General features: G+C 44.6%; 1 protein-coding gene across 2 annotated transcripts in view; it reads right to left on the bottom strand.

Moving 5' to 3' along the window:
* TPP2 (tripeptidyl peptidase 2) overlaps nt 1-26,295 on the bottom strand; it is a 2,672,548-nt gene that overhangs the window by 1,711,549 nt on the left and 934,704 nt on the right. For both annotated transcript variants that reach the window (XM_044071246.1, XM_044071247.1), the window contains exon 12: nt 15,851-15,966. In XM_044071246.1, the coding sequence (XP_043927181.1) occupies nt 15,851-15,966 (116 nt within the window). The remainder of the gene's footprint in view (nt 1-15,850; nt 15,967-26,295) is intronic.

Below are 26,295 nucleotides of genomic sequence, written 5' to 3'. Positions count from 1 at the left end.
TATTCAGTTCATCTAACAAATACTCTTGGTACTGTATCATATGAAACTGACAGTTTAATGCCCTGACAGAAAGAGTTGCAGAGGTATACACCTTCTTTCCCCATCTCTCTAAAGCTCTAGACTCTCTTTCAGAGGGTAGAGGATTTTTGGCAGTAGCGGCTGCAACCCCTTTAGGGCCCTGAGAAATAGTTTCTGGGTCTGCAGAATGTGCTTTATACAGATGGAAATGAGAATCCGGGACCCTGTAGTATCTGTCAGGTTTGGCAGGGGCCGGAGGAAGAGTATCAGGGGCTGTACTGACATCATTGTACACATCATCAATTACATTCAGAACAGGAGGTATAGCTAAGGGCCTATGTTGAGGCAAATGTAAAAAGGTCCTTAATCTTTTTCTAGAATCAGAGAAATCCTGACCTTGCCATTGAAAATGCTCTCTCATGGAGTGTAGAGTCTCACCAAAGGAAAACTCTTCAGGAGGGGAGGCCGAAGGGATAGATTCCTCAGCATCTGAATCCTCATAAGGCGAGTAAGCCCCATCCTGGTGGTCTGACAACTCAGACCCATCCGTGGAATCATCGGAAGAATGTGGGTCAGAGGGGTCAGTCCTGGGCCTTTTGTCTGGAGGAGGGTGAGAGGCCCTGTCTGGGTGAGGTTGTGAACCCCTAATTAAGGAAATAAGGTCCTCAGCAAGGCTGAGGATCTGAGAACTAGAGGAAGGCCTCTGGGAGGTAGTTTTGGTAGGCAAAGCTTTAGAAAGTTTGGCAGCTTTAGCCCTTGAAAAAGCCTTAATGGACATGGAAGCAGGGGGCCTAGCTGCCCCACGTGCAGGAGTAGAAATGTCCAAAGGTATGGTGTCGGACATTTCCTGAACACTGGTTTCGGTAGGAAGTTCTGTAGCCGACTCAGCCGGGGCCTCCCAGGCCTCGGTGGTGGGATGTATGGTTTCGGAAGAAGGAATCTCCGAGGACTCTGTTTTGGCCGAAACCAAGACACTCGCGGTAGGCCTAGCCGTGGTTTCAGCCGAAACCGTGGGCCACGAGTGTCGGTCCTTTTCCTTGCGTTTTTTTCACCATATGCGAAGTCGGAGTCTCCGATGGCATTTTATAAGCAAAAGCAGCTCCAAAAAATTCCTCTGCAAACTCCGATCGACGTCTAAGAGTTCGTCGGTTGAAGGAAGCACAGGCTAAACAGGTCGATATGTCGTGGTCTGGGCCTAAGCAAGGAAGGCAGTAGGAATGGAAATCCTTATGAGGTATTTGTTTCCCACAAGTTAAACAATTATTTACTTTGTCTGACATCGGCTGAGGCAAGAAAGAGTCCCCAATGGGGTACTTAGCTTTTTTCGAAGTCTTCGGTAGCTGAATTCACTGGATCTGACCGACCAGCACTTGCTAACAGCTTCTGCTTCGGGCACCGCGCGGCAAGAAAGACGGAGGAAAATGGCGTCGGCTGATGCTTTTATACCCCAGACGCTCTGACGTCGGGGAAAGTGCGACATCAGCTGAGGCCAGACCCAGACTTTGGAATCTGGCCGACCGAACGGCTGCCTGAGGCAGGACAACCCATATGCTATGACTGCAGATGCATCCTTGAAGGACATCTGAACTTTTCTTCAGACTGCTAAACTTGACCAGGCTTCCTAGGCTTTGGCATCCAAGGGTCATGTTCTAACCAGGCACTCTTAAAGGCATCTTTGGAAGTAAGTCCAACTATGTGTAACTACAAGGATATCTCAAGCTTAAGTGTAGTCATTCCTAGCAAATCAAGGTAGTACTTTTGAGAATCAGACAACCCTCACGTCCTATATAAAAGGTTCCTTCATTAATGCTTTCCCAAAGGAAACATTCTCTGGGATGGAACTGGAACTAAAAGAAAGGAAGAAACTCATCTTCCATATCAAATAAGCAGTGAGCTAGGTGTTTCTTCATCTGCTAGATCCAAGTCTGGAAAGGGGTAAAGTGAGGGTACCATCCTTTGAGCAGTATCTACAGCAGAAGGTTCTTCTGGCACCATTGATGTGACACGAATTTGCTACCAGGCAGCTATACATTCAATAGAAAACTGTTTGCAGTCAAAACTAGATGGGGCCACAGCATGTATCATCAGGCCTACTTGGTGCAGTTTCAGCAGCTCAATACAACTCCGTTTTCAGTTTAAAAAAGGTAGACTGTTCTGCAGGACCTACAGGTTTATGCGGAAAAATATTAGGAAAATCTAAATGAGAAGATGGGTTTCTCAGAATGTGAGGAACTCATGTCCAATTGTAGCTTATTAAGACAGGAGTGTCCAGCTGTCACACACAGCATGAAAATCTTGAGGCCTTGAGAAGGGTAAGACAAGTATCACAAATTTGGCAGCTGAAGAGAAACTAGCAGATTTGCATATACCAATTTACAAAAACTAAGACTCAGGGATGACAAATGAAATGATGTCCTCAGGCCACTGTATGACCACAGTGGACAAAAAAAACTCACACTCTGCCTTTGGATGCTGTTTCAGATAAATTTATTTTTGTTCAAACTTTCAGTTTTTTGGAGTCTCTAAGTTGCATTCATTTGATACCGTGTTCCATTACATTTAAGAAAACTATCTCTTAACCCATGTCATGAAGTTTTTTTTTTTGTTTTTTGTTTTTTTTCTAGAGCAGGATTTTTATTAGTGATGGAAATATGCAGTTTACAATAAGACACCATGCAAAGGACATCCAAGGCAAAAAAGACCATGAACGTCATAATTCTTTAGTGGTAACTGCCAGACTCATGGGCAGAGGTACTCTTGGAGACTTTTCCCAGGGATGCTATTGGCTTTAGAAATATCTCCAAAATACATACATATTTATGCAATCAAAACATGGTGCAAAAAGAAATCTTTGAGTGATAGTGAAAAATTCCTAATGTGGAAAGTTGCCCAATTTCTGGAGCCAACAGTGATGGCACTGATGGGCAGTCTCCTAAACATTCTATGAAGCACACAAGAAATGAAAGCAGTACAGGCACTTCTCCCCTTTATTCCATGTATTTTATTGGCAACCATGTCATGGCAAGTGTGGCCTAGCATTATGACATCCAAAAGCTTTGTGAGTTGGAAGAGAAGTTCAGACATCCACCTCTGACAAACACATACATGGCAAATCATACTACAGCAGTAATCCTTTACATAAATGTCTGAAGAATAAGATACAAGTAATTTGGTTATAACTGTGTGCATGGCATGGAGTGGACCTGGGAAATGGGTTTGTCTATAGTAATGAATGGAAGATGTGTTGTGAAGAAAATTCACAGAGCAGCAAATAATGTCATGTTGGGTTAAGGGAGATTATGAGCTATTGAACAGATGATAGGCGAGTACAGCTGGTTAGAAAGAAGATCCATGTAAGTTTTTTTTTAGGTGTTTGTGCAGACCAAAGAAAAAAGTAGAGAGATTGTAAAGAGAAAAAAATGAGAAGCTGAGAGAGTTAAGAGAAACAGATTATCAAAAAGAGACATATGGTGGTGACAGAGTGATGGCCGAATATGACAGCTAGTGCAGTCTGCTCTGGTGGCTAAGCAGGTGTTAGACAGTGGGTCTGGGGTGTTGTAAGAAGGCTTGAGGTGAAATAGCATGAGGAAGTGACCTATGTGGTGATCCCATAGGTTTGATGCAAGATGTGAAGAATTGAGGTGTGGGCATGGTGAGTGGTAGTGACAGTGCATATGGTGTGACTGGGTAAGTATGGATAGGAGCTAGAGAAGGAAGTAATCTAACATGCCTTCGAGAACATGAACATTCAGAGATGGGTATGGCTGGGGGCAATACTGCAATGAAACAGGTCTGCTCATTAGTGAATAGTTAATATTGTCTAGGGAGACTGATTTCTTTTTTGCAACGCTGTTTATGGAATGGTAGCCTATTCCTTAGGTTTACGTACTGTGGCATATGGTCTTTATTTGGTGTCTGCTTACCACTTACTGCTGCAAGATTTTATTAAAAATAAAAATCACAATAATAATTAGAAAAAAAAAAACAATGTGAAAATGTTCAAACAGTTGATCCCTCAGAACATTTCATTCCAGGTAACAGTTTCCCCCACCAGAGACTGTACTGAAAAAAGAGGGACAGTAAGCTGAAGAGACGTAAGAGCGGGTTTACTCTTTTGTAGTTCGTGGATGACATCTCAACTCTAGTATACAATAAGGGACAGGACCACTCAAAAAAAAAAAAAAAAGGTACCAATCTGCAGCTATAGTCCTCCTGTGAAGACACAGAATGCTCTATCACTTTTGCTACTGTTTTTCATAAGAGGTAACCACTGTTTCCGCGTTTTCCTTATTTGGATGTCTTCCTGTGACTAGAGAAGCCTGAGAGCAGAGAAGAGACTGAGCAGTTGATGTTGGCTCACTCATCCTGGTGACAGGGAAATAAGTACGCCACTGCTGTACTGACCCTAAACATACGCTAGACAACAGTGCAACAGCCACAAAGACCACCATGGCTGCACTCATATGCCAAGCAGTATGTAGCAGAGTTTAGGATGTGTGTAAAAGTATGCCAGTGCCAGTAGAGGGGGTAGGGATAAACACCTTTATGGGTGTCTGGATGGCAGCCCTTCTCAAGTTAACTCTCGCCTTCCAGGATCACGTGCTCAGTAGTGACTTACCTATTAAATCTTCACTGGGCAATGGGACCGCTAAAGTGAGTAACATAGTAAGGAGAAAGAGAGAATTGTGGCCTGTAATACCAGAAAGAAAGATGGTTATCTTTAAACACAGAACAGAAAGATATAGAAAAAAATGTCACTTCTTAGTAAGTACATATATTTTAACAATGGCGAAGAGTGCAAATGTTAGTCTCTTTCTCTTACAGACACACTGCCTTCTAATGGCCATGGAAAGTACAGCTGTGTATACTTACCATAAATGTAGATGTTCGAGTGTATTCACTGTTGCAGTCATCCCCTGTGGGTTATCCCTGCTGTGGTAGCCCTCGGCCAGCCCGAATACCAGAGTCAATTTTTTTTGCATCGGCTGCCGTCGTCTGTAGTCTGACGTCAGGTCATCAGTGCTATAAGACAAGACAGCCAATGTCATTTACATCACTTTTTCTTGCCCTAACCAATCAGAAGCACAAGGAGATAAGGAAATGTAGTCCTGGTGGCTAAAAGCCACCATGGGAAGCTTATGTCCCCCTAGGGGAAGATGCTATATGGGGGATGGAGGAGGGAAACCAGGACTGTAACAGTGAATACACTCAAACATCTACATTTATGGTAAGTGTACACAACTGTACTATGTTCTTCATGTTTCACTGTTGCAGTCAACACACTTAGGTTTATTCCCAAAGCTGAAGAATGGGTGGAGGCAGTCAAGAGGAGTTGGGGCTGGCCAGTATGCCCTGCAGGACTGCAGTTGCAAAGCCCACCCTGGATTTGGAAAAGATAGGCAGGTGGCAATGCTTGGTGAAGGTATGAACAGAACTCCAAGTTGCAGCTTCCAGAATGTCCCTGGTAGGGACTCCTCTGAGAAAGGCTGTAGAGGTTGAAGTTGCCCTAGTGGAATGTGTTCTGACCTCCTGAGGGGGTGGTTTCCCATGGTGTTTGTAACAGAAATGGATACAGTGCGCTATCCATTTGGAGATGGTTTGTTTTGATATGGCCTTGCCCTCTGCCCCTGGTGCAAAGCTGACTAGTAACTGGTCAGATTTCCTAAAGGGCTTAGTCCTATCAAGGTAGAATCTGATCCGTCTGTGCACATCTAAAGAGTGCAGGATCCTTTCCCCCTTGTTTTGAGGATTAGGGAAAAAGATGGGCAAATGGATAGACTGGTTGAGAGCCACACTGGACACCACTTTAGGCATGAAAGTTGGGTTAGTCCTGAGGGAGACCCTGTCAGCATGAAAAATGATGAAGGGTTCTACAGCCTTAAGTGCTTGTAGCTCAGACACTCTTCTAGCTGAAGTGATGGCCAGAAGCAAGGCTGTTTTCCAAGAGTGGAATTTTAACTCTGCTGATACTGCAGGCTCAAAGGGGAGGCAGGGGGTAGAGTGAGCTTTTCCAACACAAAGTTAAGGTCCCAAGCAGGGGTAGGGGGCTCTTCTTGGTGGCCTTAAGTTGTTAGCCCCTCTCAGGAACTGTTTGATGACAAGATGTGAGAAGAGAGGTGGCTCAGTGCTGTAATGAGCAGAGATGGCAGAGGCATGGATCTTAATGGAAGAGAAGGATAGGCCCCTGTGGAGTAGGTCTGCTAGGTAATCCAGGATGAGAGGTAAGAAGGGCTGTGTTGGATCCACTCCTTTAATCTGGATCCAGGAACAATACCTTTTCCACTTGTCAGCATAGGATTTTCTAGTACTGGGTCGTCTGGCTTCACGTATGACATCCAGTACATGCTTGCTTAGGCTGGCCACTGGAGGAGAAGTCAAGGAATAAGCCAGGCTGCAAGGTTCAGGGTTTGCAATTGTAGATGCAAGAACTGTCCCTCCTGCTGAGTCAGGAGAGTTGGGATATGGGGGAGGTGCCATGGAGGCAATGGTGACAGACTGCGTAGTAGTGGGTACCAGTGTTGGCATGGCCAGTCTGGGACAATCAGGATTGCCCTTGGCGTTTCCTCTCTTATCTTGAGTAATACTCTTGTAAGAAGTAGAGGGGGAAATGCATAGATTGAGAGGTTTGCCCACTGGAAGGATAGGGCATTCACTTTCCAGGCCTTGCTGTGAGGTTCCCTGGTGCAGAATTTGCTGAGCTGGTGGTTGTAGGGGCAGGCAAATAGGTCCACCTTTAGGGTACCCCATTTCTGGGTCACAAGGCTGAAGGTGCTGTGGTTTAATTGCCACTTGTGTGGGTCTAGGAGATTCCTGCTTAAGTTGTCTGCTAGAGAGTTTTGGTTGCCTGGCAGGAATTGAGCTTGCAGGTGAATATGCATGGCTGAGGCCATGTTCCAAAGGGACATGGATATCCTGCAGAGTGGATAAGAGTGGGTTCCCCCTGCTTGTTGATGTACCACATCACTGTAGTGTTGTTTGTTTTGATTAGTAGAGGCCCCAGAGAGAGTAGGGATCTGAGAGCTGTCAGAGTGTGCTGAACAGCTAGCATCTCTTTTTGGTTGACGAAGATGAATCTGATTTGGGCTCCAGTGGCCCTGAATGCACCTGCCATCCACATGTGCACCCCAGGGATAGTCTGATGCATCTGTGGTTAGGGTCTGGGTGGTGTGAGGTTGTACAAAGGGAAGCCCCTTGCTGTGGTTACATGCTGCTGCCTACCAAAGGAACTCTCCTTAGACAAGGTATCATATGTATGATAGTTTCCAGGTCCAGAGAATGTTGGCACCAAAGACTTTTTAAGTACCATTGAAGTTTCCTCATATGCAGTCTGGCATATGGAATTAGTAGAATGCAGGAGGCCATGAACCCTAGATCTTGCAGGATTTTCCTTGCGGATAACTGGGTTCTGGTAGCCATTTGAAAGAAGTAGCCTGTCAGACAGGCTTGTTTTTCTGGAGTAAGGAATGCCATCTGGGATGCTGTGTCCAAGCTTGCTCCCAGGAATACATTTTTTATGACTGGGGACTAGTTTGGATTTCTTTTCATTGATAGTGTACCTCAGGGAAGTTAGAAGGTCCTTTACAAATGTCAGATGCTGAAACAGCGTTTCCTGACTGTCTGCCTGAATCAGGCAATCGTCCAAGTAGGGGTAAATGTGAATATTTCTCTGTCTGCAATAGGCAGTGGCTGGAGCCAGGCATTTTGTGAAAACTCTGGGAGCAGTGGATAAGCCAAAGGGAAGTGCAGAGAACTGATAATGCATAGATCCTGCCCTGAAATGTATATATTTCCTGCAGGAGTCCCTGATTGGGATGTGCAGATAGGCCTCCTTTAGGTCTAGGATGGCTAACCAGGCATCTTTGGACAGGATAGGGAGAAGCTGCTGTAGGGTGAGCAGTTTGAATTTTGGTACCACCAGGAAGGTGTTTAGAATGGACAGATCTAAGATTGGGCACCAGGTGCCCTCTTTTCTGGGTACCAGGAAAAGTCTGGAATAAAAACATTAGCCTATCTGTTCTGCAGGGTCAGGCTGAATTGCCCTTATCGTGAGCAGGGACTGAGCTTGGTTATGTGCCTCTGCCCACTGGTTTGGAGGAAGGTCTGGGAAGCCTTTTGGGGTTGGCAGCATGCGGAAATAAAATTTGTACCCCTGGGATACTATGTTGAGGACCCATCGATCGTTGTTGATGGAGCTCCAGTTTTTTGCATGGTGGGCAATTTTTCCTCCTAGGGGCACGAGCAAATGGACAGAGGTGAGGGGAGGAGTTGAGAAGTCATTGTGAATTCTTTCCATAAGGGGGTGGCTTAGCACTCCCTGTTTTAGAAGTGGAGGTTACTCCATTGCTTAGATCTCTGCATACCCCGAGACTGTAGTCTGGGGGGGGGGGGTCTTTTCCCCTAGGTCTAGTTTGAGGTGGCCTTATGGGGGCTGGAAAGGACCAATGTTATGAGGGGTAATGCCTACTGAATCTTGGAGGCTGCACTTGCAAAAGATCTTTGACTGTCTGTATAGACTTAGCTTTTTCTTGCATCTTTTTTAAAACTTCTTCTGCTTTGGTGCCAAATGGATTGTCCTCGTTCAGAAGTGCTTCCAATAATTTTGATTTGACATGGTCTGGCAAGGTCTGCTCCTTAAGCCAGGCATGCCTTCTAAGTGCAGAACCTGTGACTGCTGCCCTGCAAGATGCTTCTAGGCCGTCAAAGCCACACTGCAGGGTATGCTTGCTGACTTGGCTTGCAGAATGCATAAACTCCTGTAATTCTTTATTTTCTGCACAGTCAGGGAAGGTAGATCATTTTTGCTTAAGCGCCACAGTATGTTGCTGGTATTTCGGCATGTGGAACTGACAATTTAATGCTCTAATGGCAAGAGTTGCAGAGGTGTATACTTTTTTTATTTTTACTCCATATGTCTAAAGCGCGGGAATCCCTGTCCAAGGAGGTGGGATTCTTAGCTGTAGTTGCTTTTATTCCTTTAGGTCCTTGGGAGATTACCTCTGGGTCAGCAGTAAGATATTTGAAAATAAATTTGTGCAAGTCAGGGACTCTGTAGTACCTGTCAGGTTTCCTGGGAGCAGGGATAAAGTATCAGGAGGCAGACTGGATTCCATAAAGACATTGTCCACAATATCCAGAACGGACAGCTAAGGGTCTGTGCTGTGGTAAATCTAAAAATTCCCCCAAGTCTCTTTTTGGACTAAGGATAATCCTAGCATTCCTAACGGAAATGCGCTCTCTAAGTATGCAGGGTTTCACCAAAAGAAAAATCCTCTGGAGGGGAGGCAGAAGGAATGGATTCCTCTGCATTTGAATCATCATAGGCAGATAAGGGCATGTCTTCATAATAAGAAACCTCAGAGTCAGATAAAGCTGCTGGGGACAAGTCTCTTTCTTTTAGCAGGGGAAGGCTGGCTTCCCCTAATCAACATGATAAGGTCTTCTGCCATTCTAAGCATCTGTGATTGCGGCAAGGAAGCAGGAAATTGAGTTAGGGTCATCTGTTTTTTATGTGTAGCTCGTACTCTTGGCCTTAGAAACTCGACAGTTTTAGAAAGAACTGAAGACGCGAAAGAAGTCATCAGTTTGTGTTGAAAATCAGTAGTGGAAGAACTTCTTCAGAAGCCAGTGCTTGCACAGCAGCTCCGGACCTATCCAAGGTAGAGACATCCGCAGGTTCCATAGTCAAAGAAGAGTCTCACTGCATACCAGACTCTGAACGGGTCTCGGTAGCAGCCTGTGAATCCATTGAAGCGGGCATCAGGGCTGCAAAAGCGCCTCACTGAGTACCGGCGAACTGTTGACTAGCTTAATAGAAACATCATTGGCAGTTTTGGACCTGTGCGGTCTGTCTCGGTCTTTATTCTTACATTTTTTCAGAAGATTGGTAGTCAGATGGCTTACTGAAGCCATTTCAGAATACGGAGATTGAGGAAAAAAAGCATTTAGCTACAACAAGGGCCCAATGACGAATAGTTCAGGTGTTGAACAATGCACAAAACCGGCAGCGAGGTACGTCGTGGTCTGGGCCTAAACAGGTGACACAGTAAGAATGGAAATCTCGGTGTGGTATTTGCTTTACACAAGCGAGACAATTGTTAACTTTTTATGACATCAGTTAGAGGAAGAAAAAATGATCCCCAATAGGGTACTTAGCTTTAGAAGACTTCAACTTCAATTTCGGAAATGAAAACTCAGGTAGCAGCCGACCAGCACTCATGCAAACTGCTTCTGCTTCGGGCTCCTTGGCAAGAAAGACTGATGTAATAGCGTCGTCTGCCTGTTTTTATACCATTGATGACCAGACGTCAGTCCTGAAGCGACAGCAACTGACGCAGAAATATTAAGCCTCTGGTATTCAGGCCAACTGAGGGCTACCCCTGGCAGGATAACCCAAGTGTGATGACTGCAACAGTGAAAAACAAAGAACATCTGCAGAGGCAAACCCTGCCCTAGACTTAGAAAAAGAGGTAGGTGGTAAAGGTATGGACAGAGGTCCAGGTGGCAGCTTCCAAAATGTCCCTGGTGGGGACTCCTCTGAGGAAGGCTGTGGAAGTGGAGGCTGCCCTAGTGGAATGGATACGGATAGACTTAGGGGGTGGTTTCCCATGTGGTCTGTAATGGAAGTGGATACAGTGTGATATCCATTTAGAAATGGTTTGTTTGGAAATGGGCTTCCCCTCTCTGCACCAGAGGCAAAGCTGACAAGTAGTTGATCTGTTTTTCTGAATGGTTTAATATGGTCCAGATAGTATCTGAGTTGTCTATGCACATCTAGCAAGTGTAGAATTCTTTCCCCCTTGTTTTGAGAGTTGGGAAAGAAGGTGGGTAGGTGAATGGCCTGGCTGAAGGTCACATCAGATACCATCTTGGACATAAAGGAGGGATTAGTCCTCAGGGAGACCCTGTCAGCATGGAAAATGATGAAAGGCTCAACAGCCATGAGAGCCTGAAGTTCTGATACCCCTCTGGCTGAGGTGATAGCTAGTAGGAAGCCAGTCTTCCAGGAGAGATACTTTAATTCTGTAGAAGCAGCAGGTTCGAAAGGAGGCAAGGTTAGTTTTTTTAGAACATAATTCAGGTCCCAGGGTGGCATGGGAGGCCTTCTGTGAGGTCTGATATTAGAAGCCCCTCTGAGGAATTGCTTAATCAAAGGATGAGAGAAAGAGGGGTGGGTCTGAATCGTAATGGGCAGAAATGGCTGAGGCATGGATTTTAATAGAAGTGAAAGAAAGGCCACTATTGAGCAACTCGGCTAGGTAATCCAAGATAAGAGGGATGGGAGGTACTGGCCCTTTGGACTGGTTCCAGGAGTAGAATCTTTTCCATTTCCCTGCTTAAGATTTTCTAGTTCTGGGCCATCTGGCCTCTGTGATGATGTCTAGGACCTGTTTGCTTAACAGTGACTCCTTGCTCACCTTTAAGGTATAAGCCATGCTGAAAGGTTGAGAGTCTATGTCTGGGTGCAGTATCTTCCTCCTCACCTGGGTCAAGAGGTCTGAGATCAGGGAAAGCTGCTTGGGGGGCTGTAAGGTCAGGCTGCGTAGTACGGGGTGCCAATGCTGTCTGGGACAATCTGGAGCAATGAGGATGGCCTTTGGTCTCTCTTCCCTTATTTTGATCAGTACCTTGGGAATAACGGGCAGAGGAGGAAACGCGTTACTAAGAGGGAGTTCCAGGGGAAGGTCAAGGCATCCACCTTCCATGCTAGGAGGTGATGCTCCCTGGTACAGAACTTTTGCAACTGGTGGTTGAGGTGCGAGGCAAAGAGATCCACTTCCGGAGTCACCCACTCCTGAGTGATTTGCAGAAAGATTTCCATGTGGAGCTGCCATTCATGGCGTTCCAGTAAGTTTCTGCTTAGGTGGTCTGTTAGGGTGTTGTTAACCCCTGGTAGGTATTGGGCAATTAGGTGTAGACCCATGGAGGTGGCCGTAAGCCAGAGGCTCATGGCTAACCTGTAGGGGGTAAGATTGGGTCCCCCCATGTTTTTTGATATACCACATTACTGTGGTATTGTCTGTTTTTATAAGGAGAACCCCTGGCTGGAGATGGGGTTTGAAGGATGTCAGAGACTTTTGTACTGCCATCATTTCTTTCTGATTGATGTGATGTGCAAGTGAAGTTGCTGGGCATCCCAAAGACCTTGGATGCACCAGCCTGCTAGTTGAGCGCCCCAAGCAATGCCTGAGGTGTCGGTGGTGATGGTCTGGCCGGAAGGGCAGAGGATGAAGGGAAGACCCTTGTTCCTGGCACAGGCCTCTGCTCACCAGAGAAACTCAGCCCTTATACATGGGATCAGATGGAGAGAGGTCTCTAGAGACTGAGAGTGTTGGCTCCAAAGGTTCTTTAAGTACCACTGAAGTTTTCACATGTGAAGCCTGGCCAGAGGAATGAGAAGGATGTAAGCCGCCATGTATCCCAAGGCTCGCAGGAACTTCCTTGCAGTCAGGTGACTTCTGGAAGCCAGCTGGGTAAACTAGAGAGGCAAGAAGCTCTGCTTTTCTGAGGAAAGGATGGCCATTTGGGATGACATGTCTAGCACAGCTCCCAAGAAACTGATCTTCCTGGTGGGGTTTTGTTTTGATTTCTTCTCACTGATGGTGACTCCTAGGGAAGTGAGGAGAGATTTAACAAAGAGAAGATCCCGGAGGAGCTTTTCTTAGCACTCTGCCTGAGGCAATTGTCCAGGTGGGGGTAAATCTGTATATTTCTCTGTCTGCAGAATGCTATGGCTGGGGCCAAGCATTTGGTGACTACTCTGGGAACAGTAGATAAGCCAAAGGTCAGCGCAGATAACTGAAAGTGTTGTGAGCCTGCGCAGAGAACTGAAAGTGTTGTGAGCCTGCTCTGAAGTGCAGGAATCTTCTGCACGATTCCCTGATGGGGATGTGGAGGTAGGCATCTTGTAGGTCTAGGGTCACTAGCCAAGCATTTTTTGCTAGCATACGCAGCAGCTGCTGCAAAGTTAGAATTTTGAATCTGGGGAACACCAGAGAGATATTCAGAATGGCTAGATCCAGGATGGGGCACCAAGTGCCCTCTTTTGTGGGAACAAGGAATAGTCTGGAATAAAAGCCTTTGCCTGTTTGATCTGAGGGGACAGGTTCTACTGCCCCCTGTGATATGAGAGCTTGGACTTGTTTCAATGCCTCTGCCCACTGATTTGGAGGTAGGACTGGGTACCCTCTTGGAACTGGGATTTCACTGAAAGAGAATTTGTAAACCTGAGAAATGATCTTTAAGGCCCATTGGTCCTTTGTTACAGACAGCCAATTGTCTTTGAAGAGGGAGAGCCTCTAGTTTTTGGTTAGTGAAGGGAGGGCAGATGGGGGAGGGGGAGGCATTGTGAGTGTTTGCCATAAACAATTGGCTTAGAACTCTCTGCCTTAGAGACTGAAGTGGTCCATTGTTTGCTTCTCTGCTGGCCCTGGGATAGGGGCCTGAAGGATCTTGTCCCTGCGGGGCTTACCTTTGCCCTGTCTGCTAGGTGCAGGGAAGGCCCAGTGCTTAGAGGGAAAGTTTGTGCTGAATCCGGGAGGTTGAACTTGAAAGCAATCTTTTACTGTTTGCATAGATTTTGCTTTGTCTTCCATCTTTTTAAGCACCTCTTCTGCTTTTTCCCCAAACAAGTGCTCCTTATCTAGGGGTGCATCAATAGGTTTAGACTTGACATGATCAGGGAGAGGTTGTTCCTTCAGCCAAGCATGTCTCCCAATAACAGATCCTGTCACTTCTGCCCTCCTAGAGGATTCTAGGACTTCATATCCACATTGTAATGAGTGTTTGGCCACTTTACAAGTTGTTTGCAGTAAATCTGCTAACTCTTTTGAATTGGCACAGTCAGGAAAGGTAGCAATCTTCTGTTTTAATTGTTCCAAAGTGAGTTGTTGATATTTTAACATCTGGAACTGACAACTGAGTGCTCTGATAGCTAAGGTTGCAGAGCTATATACTTTTTACCCAATCTGTCCAGAGCTCTGGGGTCCTTGTCAGAAGGAAGATGATTTTTGGCAGAACTAGTCTTGGCTCATTTTGGTCCCTATATAATGACCTCTGGGGTCTGCAGGAGGATTTCTGTACAGATATTTGTGAGAATCCGTTTCTCTGTACTACCTGTCAGGTTTACTGGGAGCAGGAGGGAGGGTGTCAGGGATTAAGCTGGATTCATGGAAAACATCATCCACCACTTCTAAAATAGGGGGGATGGCAAGGGGTCTGTGCTGGGGCAAGTTCAGAAACTCTCCAAGTCTTTTCTTAGACTGTGGGAAGTCCTGAGATTCCCATTGGAAATGTTCCCCGAGGGAGTCAAGAGTTTTCCCAAAGGAAAGGATCTCTGGAGGGGATGCAGAAGGGGTGGATTCCTCTGCATCTGAATCCTCATAAGCAGTGATGGAATGCTGTTCCTCTTCAAAAACTGAATAATCAGATTCCTCAGAAACTTGTTCTGTCATAATTTCTGCAGAAGGGTGCCTTTTCCTTTTAGAAGAAGTGGCCCGACTACCCCTGATAAGGGAGATGAGATCCTCCACCATTTTAAGCATTTGTGCTTGGGGAGGTGGAGCAGTAGCAAGATGGTGGCTATAAGCAGATTTCCTAGGAGTGGCCTGGCTTCTACACCTGACAGAATCCATCAGTCTGAGAGAAACGATAGTCAGACGTGAAGACATAGTTTTTTGTCTAGAATCGGTAGTGCGAAAGGCCTCCTCGGGAGCCGGTGCCTGCGTCGCGGCTCCGGACCCAACTGAGGCAGAGACAGCCAAAGGCTTGGAAGACGAAGAAGATTTCTGTGGCATACCAGACTCCAAAAGGTTCTCGGTAGAGGCCTGCATAGATACAGAAACGGGCATCAGGGGCTGCGAAAGTGCCTCACTGAATTCCGGAGAACTGATGACTTGCTTAGCGGTAGCATCGTTGGAAGGCTTAGACTTGTGTGGTCTGTCTCTACCTTTATCTCTACATTTTTTCAGAATGTCCACAGATTGTTGGCTGAAAGACGCCATATCAGAATGCGAAGATGGAGAGAGTTCTATGGCAAATGGTTCTCGCATTAAAGATGGCATAGTACCGGCAATGGGGGACGTCGTGGTCTGGGCCTAAACAAGTGGCGCAGTAAGAATGGAAGTCTTGATATGGGATCTGCTTTCAACAGGTGAGACAATAGTTAACTTTTTCGGACATTAGTTAGTGCAAGAAAAAAGGATCCCCAACAGGATACTTAGCTTTAGACGTTTTCAGCTGAAATTCAACTTCTGGTAGGGTCCAACCGGCACTCGTGCGAACTGCTTCTGCTACATGCTCCACGACAAGAAAGACTGATGTAATGATGCCGGCTGCCTTGCTTTATAGCCCTGATGACTGGACGTCAGACTACAGGCGACGACAGCTAACTCAAAACAACATCAACTCCGGTATTCAGGCCGGCTGAGGGCTACCACAGCAGGGATAACCCACAGGTGATGACTGCAACAGTGAAACATGAAGAACATCAAGACAGAACCCCTTGCCCATAGCTATGTTAAATTGCTGGCAATATCTGGTTGAAATCTGATGATCACATAAGACTTTATTCCAAATTATATTTTATTTCTGCACTAGTGGTTCTTATAAAGCATACATTTATTCCAGACATTTCTGCTGCACTACTATGCCATATCATTTTTACACACAATAAAGCACCACAGTAAAATCTTTGGAAAAGTACATATTCCGAGTTTTAAGCCATATCTGTAAAATGGACACTGCCATAGCAGGTAGGTATGGCAAGTTACCAAAAGACAAGATAAACAAATTAGTCACATAATTTTTTACATTTAAAGTAATGCTATTTAAATACCTGAATTACACCATGTCCTTGTGCAAACACTTCAATGTTGTCAGCTTTTACTGCTGTATTTTCCAAGGCTCTCCGAACTGAATGAACAGTATAACGGATTTCATTGGCTTTCAAACCTAAAAGAAAAAAAATAGCCTGGATTTACACTTTGGCTTCAAAAACCACAACCGAAAAATATCCTCCTTTTCAGAATGAACCACTCAAAAAAAAAGACATACACATGGGGAATTAGACTTCATAAATGCATTCTGGTATGATTATGATTTTTGAAAACATTTAATTTCTAATGAAACTCAACTGTGTGTGCATATAATTGTAATTGTATTTTCTTCCCTCTGCGTGCATGCAAATCTCTCTTTCTGTTGGTTTCAATTGCATAAACCTTAAATACCTACCTTAATACACATTGTAAAATTTTAATTAACACTGAATTGTAACAATGCATACTGTTTATTCTGTGGAGCTTTTCTCCCTGGCCCTCCACTGAAAAGGGCGCTAGCTCAGTCGGACTTTCCCGGTCAACAAATGTGAGATAAATAAAATAATAAATATCCAGACCACAACATACTAAGACAGAAAGAAATTAAGAAATATAGAACACACATCATTTCATTGCACAGCAACCAATGCTTTCAAAACCAGCTGCCTAAGAAAAAGGGTTTAAGTATTTTTATGCAATCACCTATAAAAGTGATCACTTGAAGTCTATGAACAATGGTGTGATCTTATTTGCCACATTTCCTTCTTTAACATAAATCCCATTTAATACTATGACTGCTATATTAAACAATGTTTCTCTTTATTTTATTATGCTCTCTCTTTCACCAATTTAATCGGCCCGACTCTCTGCGTGACAGAATCTTAATTCCTTTCAGGCACCAGTTTGTACAGGATGTGCTTCAAGCACTCCAGGAGGCAGGAAAACTAACCACTATAAAATTCTGCATCTCCAAGTAGAACAGATTTTTCATGTTATCACAAGAAGAATATGAACCCCTATCAGGTGGGTATACCTACTGCTGTTCTTCACAGTGTTAAGAGCTACAGTAGCCCAAGCTACATGGGTTACATCCTACATAGAATATAACACCTGGATGGCTTCCAAACCCTCAGGACATCTTCCACACACCCAAACGATAAGACAGTTTGAGCTAAGCTGACTAAAAGACAGGTTGAATGCCAAACTATTCACAGCTTTCAAGCCAACTGAAAAAGGAAGGCTAAGCTCTGAGAGGGCATTGCTAGTAAAAGCAAAAAAGTACAGTTGTGTACACTTACCATAAATGTAGATGTTCAAGTGTATTCACTGTTGCAGTCATCACATTTGAGTTATCTGCTTGCAGTAGCCCTCAGTCGGCCTGATTATCAAAGTCTTGGGTCCTGCGTCAGTTGCTGTCTCATCTTCTGTGACGTCAGGGGTATAAAGCATGCAGATGATGACATTACACCAGTTTTTCTTTCCCCAGATGTCAGATGCCCTCCTAATGGGAAGCAATTAAATATATATATATATATATATATATATATATATATATATATATATATATATATATATATATATATAGACACACAAGGTTACACCTCCAATAAAAAAGCAAATACATCAAAAAGCTTTTAAACATAGTAAAGGAGAGTAAAGGTATAGCCACAAGAAGTCAGGGGGCTGGAGGGAGGGTAACCAGGACTGCAACAGTGAATACACTCGAACATCTATATTTATGGTAAGTGTACACAACTGTACTATGTTCTTCGTGTTTCCCTGTTGCAGTCATTACATTTGGGTACATTCCCAAAGCTAAGGATGGGAGGAGGTATTTAGATAGCATTAGGAACAGCTATAAGGCCCTGCAAGACTGCAGTGGCAAAGCCAGCTCTGGATTTAGAGAAAATTGGTAAATGGTAATGCTTGGTGAAAGTATGTACAGAACTCCAGGTAGCAGCTTCTAGGATGTCCCTGGTAAATACACCTCTGAGAAAGGCTGTAGTGGTAGATGCAGCCCTGGGTGAATGGGGTCTAATCCTCAGTGGAATAGGTTTTCCAAGGTGCTTATAGGAGAAATGAATGCAATGGCCTATCCATTTAGAAGTGGTTTGTTTTGAAATAGCCTCCCCCTCTGCCCCTGCAGCAAATGCCACCAGCAGTTCAGATTTCCTTTGAGGTTTGGTCCTGTCCAAATAAAATCTAAGTCGTTTGTGCACATCTAAGGAGTGCAGTATCCTCTCCCCTTTGTTCTGTGGATTAGAGAAGAATGTTGACAAATGAATGGACTGATTAAGCACCACATTGGATACCACCTTGGGCATGAAGGAGGGATTGGTCCTGAGGGACACCCTGTCCGCATGAAATATGATGAAAGGCTCCACTGCCATAAGGGCCTGTAGTTCAGATACTCTTCTAGCTGAACTAATTGCTAAAAGGAAGGCTGTTTTCCAAGAAAGAAATTTTAACTCTGCACTTGCAGCTGGCTGAAAAGGAGGAAGTGTGAGTTTTTCCAATACAAAGTTAAGGTCCCAGGCTGGAGTAGGGGCTCTCCTGGGTGGTCTTAAGATTTTGGCCCCTCTGAGGAACTGCTTGAGCAGTGGATGAGAGAAGAGGGGTGGTTCTGTGTTGTAATGAGCTGAAAATGGCTGAGGCATGAATTTTGATGGAGGAAAAAGAAAGGCCCTTGTGAAGCATCTCAGTTAAGTATTGAAGAATCTGAGGTAAATTGGGTGCTGCTGTGCCCATCCATTGAGTTTGGTTCCAGGCACATAATCTTTTCCATTTTTCAGCATAAGATTTTCTAGTACTAGGCCTCCTTGCCTCCAAAATGACATCCGACACTTGTTTGCTGAGGGATGGTAATGGAGAGATTAGGAAATTAGCCAGGCTGCCAGGGTCAGGGTTTGAAGCTGAGGGTGCAGAATCTGGTTCTCCTGCTGTGACAGCAGGGTAGGGGTCTGAGGTAGGTGTCATGGAGCTAGCAGTGACAAACTGCGCAAGAGGGGGTACCAGTGCTGGTGTGGTTAGTCTGGAGCAATCAGTATCATCCTTGATTTGTCCTGTTTGATCTTTAGTAGTACTTTGGAGAGGAGAGGCAGAGGAGGAAAGGCATAAACTGATAGATTTTTCCAGCTGAAGGACAGAGCATCCACTTTCCAGCTGGTTTGTGGGGAGTCCTTGTGCAGAATTTGTCCAACTGGTAGTTCAGGGGGAGGCAAACAGGTATATATCTGGGCACCCCCATTTGTTTATCAACATGCTGAAAATCTTTGGTTCCAGTTTCCACTCGTGTGGGTCCATGAGATTTCTGCAGAGTTCGTCTGCCAGTGTATTTAGGTTTCCTGGCAGGAATTGAGTCTGTAGATGCACTTGGTAGCTCAAGGCTGTATTCCACAGAACCATGGCTAGTCTGCAGAGGGGGTAAGAATGGGTACCCTCCTGCTTGTTTATGTATCACATAACAGTGGTGTTGTCCGTCCTTACCATTAATTGTTCTGGAAGAATGTGGTCCTTGAAGGCAGTCAGAGCATTCTGTACAGCTAACATTTCTTTATGATTGATATGCAGGTACATTTGACTTGAGTTCCATTAGCCCTGAATGCACTTCCCTGACAGGTGAGCCCCGCATGCAGAGTCTGATGCATCTGTTAGGGTTTGGGCGGCAGGGGGTAGAGTGAATGGTAGTCCTTTGTTTTGGTGGCAGACCTCTGCCCACCAAAGGAACTCTAGCTGTAGGCAAGGTATGATAGGGATCATTGCTTCTAGATCCTGAGAATGTTGACACCATAGGCTTTTTAGATACCACTGTAGTTTCCTCATATGCAGTCTTGCATATGGAATTAGTAGAATGCAGGAGGCCATGAACCCCAAGGCTTGCAGTATTTGCCTTTCAGATAGCAGTGTTTTTGTGGCTGTTAGTTTGAAGTAAGTTGTCAAATGAATTTGATTCTCTGGCGTGAGGAAAGCCATCTGGGAAGTTGTGTTCAAGCTTGTTCCCAGGAATACAATTTATTGTCAGGGTACCAGATGCTATTTCTTTTCATTTATGGTGTATCCCAGACAAGTTAGCACCTTTTGTACAAATTAGCGAAAACCACCGCAAATTCAAAAGCCAAGAACTTGACTCAGGCCAGTCCAAAATGTAAAAAACATGCAAAACAACAAATTTTATTAAGCCACTGTAAAAGCTTTTCGTTAGTTCCTTGCACTAACTTCTTCAGACAAGCAAAACATTTACACCATTACAAGTGAGTTTAAATACCAGCATTGAAACACTTAACCACGCCCCTTGCTCTCCCTTTAGCTCCTTAAAGGTACAGATCACAGCTAACTAAGGTGCATTTGCAATTCTCCATTAACATAATAAAAATTCTAAGTACAGACCCAGTGTCAGCAGCCCTGCAAGATGCCTCTAGTGAATCAAAACCACAGTAAAGTATGCTTTTCAACCTTGTTCAGCAGAATGCATTAAATCCTGTAAATCCTTATTTTCAGCACAGTCAGGAATCAACATCATTTTCTGTTTAAGCAATCCAATGATATGCTGCTGATACTTTAACATATGAAACTGGCAGTTTAAGGCCCTAATAGCCAAAGTTGCAGAAGTGTATACTTTCTTACCCATCTATTCAGCACCCTGGAGTCTCTATCAGAGGGGGTAGGATTTTTGGCAGTAGTAGCCTTGATGCCCTTGGGTCCCTGTGAAATGATCTCATGATGCGCAGTAGGATTTTTTAAAAAGGAACTTGTGAGAGTCCGGAACCCTGTAATATTTATCTGGTTTTCTGGCAGCAGAAGGTAAAGAATCAGGGGCCAAGCTAGATTCAGAAAAGGCATCATCAACAATGTCTAGTACAGGAGGAATAGCTAAAGGCCTGTGCTGGGGCAGGAGTAAGAAATCCCTAAGCCTATGTTTAGAATCAGAGTAATCCTGGCTTTCCCAGCGAAAGTGTTCACTAGAAGTATGCAGGGTTTCAGCAAAAGAGAAATCCTCAGGGGGGAAGCAGAGGGAATAGAGACCTCTGCATCAGAATCCTCATAGGTAGATAAGGGTAAATCCGTGTCCTCAGAGGAAACAGACATTTCAGAATCCTGGTCAGAAGTATCATAAGCAAATTCAGTCCTAGGTCTCTTAGAGGGGGAAGTTTGGCTTCCCCTGATTAAAGTAATAAAGTCTTCAGCTATTCTCATCATCTGTTTTTTAGGCATAGAGGCCTGACCATGCAGTCTGGGCATCAGTTTTCTAGGCATAGTTCGAGTTTTATTCCTTGAAGAAGAAGATGGCAACGGTTTAATATGCAAGTCAGTAGGCCTGAATACACCCTCAGAAGCCAGTGCCTGCACAGCGGCTCCAGACCCATCCAAGGTAGAGTGATTCGCAGGTTCCACAGTTGAAGCATCTTGCGGCATACCAGACTCCAAATGGGTCTCAGTATAGGCCTGCGAATCTGAAGTAGCGGGTATCAGGGGCTGCAAAAGTGCCTCACTGAGTACCAGTGAACTGGCGACTGGCTTAGGAGAAGCGTCCTCAGCAGCTTTGGACCCAGGCAGCCTGTCTCTGTCTTTATCTTTGCGTTTTTTCGGAATGTTGGTAGACAGATGGCTTACCGAAGACATATCTGGATAATTGAACAGAGTACCGAAATATTTAGAAGTGTAAATATACCGATGATGAATAGCTCATTGCTTAAATAAGGCACAAGACCGACAGCGAGGTACATCGTGGTCAGGGCCTAGGCAAGGAATACAGTACGAATGAAAATCTTTGTGAGGTATTTGCTTTCCACAAGAAATACAATTACTGACATTTACTGACATCAGTTTAGAGCAAGAAAAAGTTTCACCAATGGGGTACTTAGCTTTAGTTGAAGACTTTGGTTCTGAAACTCGAAAATGAAAATTTCAGGAGTTGGCCAACCAGCACTTGTGAACTGCTTCTGCTTCAGGCACCGCACAGCAAGAAAGACTGGTGTAATGGCGTCGGCTGCATGCTTTATACCTCTGACTACCTGATGTCACGGAAGATGAGACAGCAACCGACGCAGGACCCAAGACTTTGATAATCAGGCCGACTGAGAGCTACTGAAAGCAGATAAAGTAGTTGTGTACCTACCATAAATGTAGATGTTCGAGTGTATTCACTGTTGCAGTCATTACACTTGGGTTATCCTGCTGGAAGGCGACCCGCAGTCGTCCCGAGTTCCAAAGTCTTGGTCCGGCGTCAGTTGCTGTCGCCTCTTCCCTGACGTCAGTGCGCCAGGGGTATAAAAGTTGTAACTGTAAACTAGCCAGACGCCATTTTCATCAGTTTTTCTTGCACAAGATGTCAGCTGCCCCCATATAGGTAGGCTGAAAAGATATAAGTATGCCAAACAACCATGCATATATTACTATAAACATTTCTTTCATCTACAAGCAAATATACCACATAGGTTGTATAGAGTTGAGAAGTACAGAATAGTCCCAGTAAAGAGGGGGATGGTGGGTGGGTAACCAGGACTGCAACAGTGAATACACTCAAACATCTACATTTATGGTAGGTACGCAACTGTACTATGTTCATCGTGTTTCACTGTTGCAGTCATTACACTTGGGTAGAATCCCAAAGCTGAGGTTGGGTGGCTGGGGCTAGATTGGATTTGGCGAGGCTAACAAGCCCTGCAGAACTGCGGTGGCAAAGCCTGCGCTGGATTTGGAGTAGAGAGGTATGTGGTAGTGCATTAATAAAAGTGTGCACTGAGCTCCAGGTTGCAGCTTCTAAAATGTCTTTGATTGGTACCCGTCTGAGGAAAGCTGCTGAAGTGGTTGCTGCTCTGGTAGAATGAGGCCTAATGCCCTTAGGCACAGATTTGCCATGTTGTGCATAACAGAAGCGGATTCAGTGTCCTATCCATTTGGAGATTGTCTGCTTTGTAATAGGTTTTCCCTGAGATCCTGCAGCATATGCTACAAACAGTTGCTCAGTTTTTCTGAAAGCTTTTGTTTTGTCCAAGTAAAATCGTAGCTGCCTGTGTATATCCAAAGCATGCAGTAGTTTTGCCCCTTTATTCTGGGGATTAGGGTAGAAAGTAGGCAAATTAATTGTTTGGTTTAAGGCCACATTGGAGACCACTTTTGACATGAATGTTAGGGAAACCCTGTCTTGATGAAAAATGAGGAAAGGTTCTACAGCCATCAATGCCTCTAACTCTGAGACTCTTCTTGTTGAAGTTATTGCTAAGAGCAGAGCAGTTTTCCATGACAGGAATTTAAGATCAGCTGTGCTGGCTGGTTCAAATGGAGGCAGTGTTAGTTTTTCTAAAACAAAATTGAGGTCCCAAGTTGGTACTGGTGCTCTCCTAGGGGGTCTTATATTCTTTGCCCCTCTGAGGTACTGTTGTAGTAGAGGATGTGAAAAAATTGGAGGATCCGCACTGTAATTAGCTGAAATGGCAGAGGCATGGATTTTAATAGATGAAAAAGATGGGCCTTTGTCCAACATCTCAGTCAGGTATTGTAAAATCTGAGGTATATTAGTGACCAGTGGGTCTAGTCTTGTGCCTGGTTCCAAGCACAGAATCTCTTCCATTTTTCTGCATAAGATTTCCTACTTCTGGGCCTCCTGGCTTCCAAAATTACAGCTTTAGAGAGAGATGCAGTCTGAGTGGCTACAATATTCGCCATGCTGACAGGTGTAAGGTTCTGAGTTGACTGTGCAGAATCTGATAGTTTTGTTGTGTTAGAAGATGGGGGATTTGAGGTAGAGGCCAAGGTGGGCCTTGGGACAGAGTTTTTAGGATTGGATACCAGTGCTGGCGTGGCCAGTCTGGTGCAATCAGGATAATTTTTGGCCTTTCTTGTCAGGATAATTTTTGGCCTTTCTTGTCTGACTTTTATAAGTACCTTGGTGAGAAAAGGCATCGGAGGGAAGGCATAGACTGTCAGGTTTTTCCAGCTGAATGATAGAGCATCCACTTTCCATGCTCGAGAGTGATAAGTTCTTGTGCAAAATGTCTGTATTTGGCAATTGTGAGGGGAGGCAAAAAGATCTATGTCTGGGCGTCCCCACTTCCTTGTTATCATGTTGAACACTTGTGGGTTTAGCTTCCATTTGTGAGTATCCATGAGATTTCTGCTTAGGTCGTCTGCCAGTGTATTTTTTATTCCTGGCAGGACTTGTGCTTGCAGATGTACCTGGTAGGTCAGCGCTATGTTCCACAAAGTCATGGCTTGTCTGCATAGGGGGTAGGAATGCGTGCCTCCCTTGCTTGTTTATGTACCACATAACTGTGGTATTGCCCATCTTTATTAATAGTTGTCCTGGATGTATTTGGTCCTTGAAGGTTGTCAGGGCATTTTGTACAGCTAGCATCTCTTTTTGATTGATGTGAAGATCCATTTGTTCCCTGGGCCACGTGCCCTGAATACATTTTCCTGCTATATGTGCTCCCCAGGCATAATCCGATGAATCCGTTGTTATTGTTTGCCTGGCTGTAGGTAAGGTGAAAGGCTGTCCCTTGTTGTGGTGACAGGCCTGGGACCACCATCGAAACTCCTGTTGTAGGCAGGGGATCAAGTTTATGATTGTCTCTAGGCTGTGACAATGCTGAGTCCAAAGACTTTTTAGATACCATTGTAGTTTCCTCATATGCAGCTTTGCATATGGAATTAGTAGAATGCAGGATGCCATGAAATCCAGGGCCTGCAGAATTTTTCTTGCAGGGAGCTGGGTCTTTTTTGCCATCATTTGAAAGTAATGAGTCAGTTGCCCTTGTCTGGCGTGAGATAGGCCATCTGGGCAGTTGTATTTAAGCTTGCACCCAGGAATATTATCTCTTGAGAGGGCACTAGTTTTGATTTCTTTTAGTTTACTGTGTACCCTAGGCAAATTAGTAACCTTTTTACAAATGCCAGGTGCTTTAGAAGAATGTCCTTATTCCTTTTTGTCTGCAAAATGCAATTACTGGAGCCAGGCATTTTGTGAAGACCCTGGGCGCAGTAGATAAGCCAAAGGGCAGTGCAGAGAATTGGTAATGCATTGAGCCTGCTATAAATCTGAGGTATCTTCTGCACGATTATCTGATTGGGACGTGCAGGTATGCCTCCTTGAGATCCAAAGTAACTAGCCAAGCCTCCTTGCCCAGCATGGGCAGAATTTGTTGTAGTGTTAACATTTAGAATTTTGGAACATCCAGGAAAGTATTTAAGATTGACAGGTCCAGTACTGGTCTCCAAGCTTTGTCCTTTCTGGGTACTAAGAAAAGTCTTGAGTAAAATCCTTGTCCCTGTTCTTCTTGTGGAACTTTTTGAATTGCTCCCATATCCACAAGAGCAGTAATCTGTTTTTGTGCCTCAGCCCATTGGTTTTGTGGCAGGTTTGGCATACCTTTCAGTTTTGGAAGCGTGTGGAAGTTGAACCTGTACCCCTGACAGACTATATTCAGCACCCATTGATCTTGGGTGATCATGTGCCAATTGTTTGTGAAAAGTGCTAGCTTTCCCCCTAGGGGTGCTGTCAACTGGTAAGAGCTTGGCATTTGCAGAGGGAAGTCATTGTGTCTGTTTCCTATAAGGCTGTGATTCGTCTTCCCCTCCTTTGAGGGCTGAAGCACCCCATTGTTTAGGTCTGTAGGAGCCTTGGGGCTGAGATCTGCCTCTTGGGCGTCTGTATCTGCCTCTTTGTGGCCTGTCTGACACTGGAAAGGAGCAATTTTTTGAAGGCCAGTTTCTGCTAAATCTAGGTGGTTGAACCTGTAAGAAATCTTTCACCGTTTGCATTGACTTTGCTTTATCCTCCATTTTCTTTAACACCTCTTCTGCCTTAACACCAAACAAAGTATCATGCTGTAGTGGAGCATCCAACAATTTTACCTTAACATGATCAGGTAAACTTTATTCTTTCAACCAAGCATGTCTTTGAATAACTGAGCCTGTAACTGTGGCTCTACAAGAAGCCTCTAATGAATCAAAACCACATTGCAGAGTATGGTTTCCCACTTGTTCAACTGCATGCAATAATTCCTGCATTTCTTTACTGTCAGGATTTTCTGTATTTGTAACCATTTTCTGCTTTAACAATGACATGAGATACTGTTGATATTTAAGCATGTGAAACTGACAGTTTAAAGCTCTTACAGCTAAAGTAGCAGAAATGTATACTCCCCCCCCATCTGTCCAGAGCTCTGGAATCCCTATCTGAGGGGACAGGATTTTTGGCAGTGGAAGCTTTAACCCCTTTAGGACCCTGAGGAATTGTTTCTGGGTCTGCAGTGGGGTTTTGTAAAGAAATTTATGAGAGTCAGGGATCCTGTAGTACCTGTCTGGCTTTACTGGTGCAGGGGGTAAAGAATCTGGAGACAGACTGGATTCAGTAAAAACATCATCTACAATTATCAAGCACAGGGGGGATAGCCAGGGGTCTGTGCTCAGGGAATAAAAGGAAATCCCTGAGCCTTTTCTTGGATTCTGAGTAATCCTGGCTCTC

The sequence above is a fragment of the Protopterus annectens genome, chromosome 5.part0 (genome assembly GCF_019279795.1).
Source record: "Protopterus annectens isolate FY-2018-M chromosome 5.part0, PAN1.0, whole genome shotgun sequence".
NCBI lineage: Eukaryota > Metazoa > Chordata > Ceratodontiformes > Protopteridae > Protopterus > Protopterus annectens.
The sequence above is the reverse complement of the archived record's forward strand: the minus strand, read 5'-3'. Positions and strand labels throughout refer to the sequence as shown.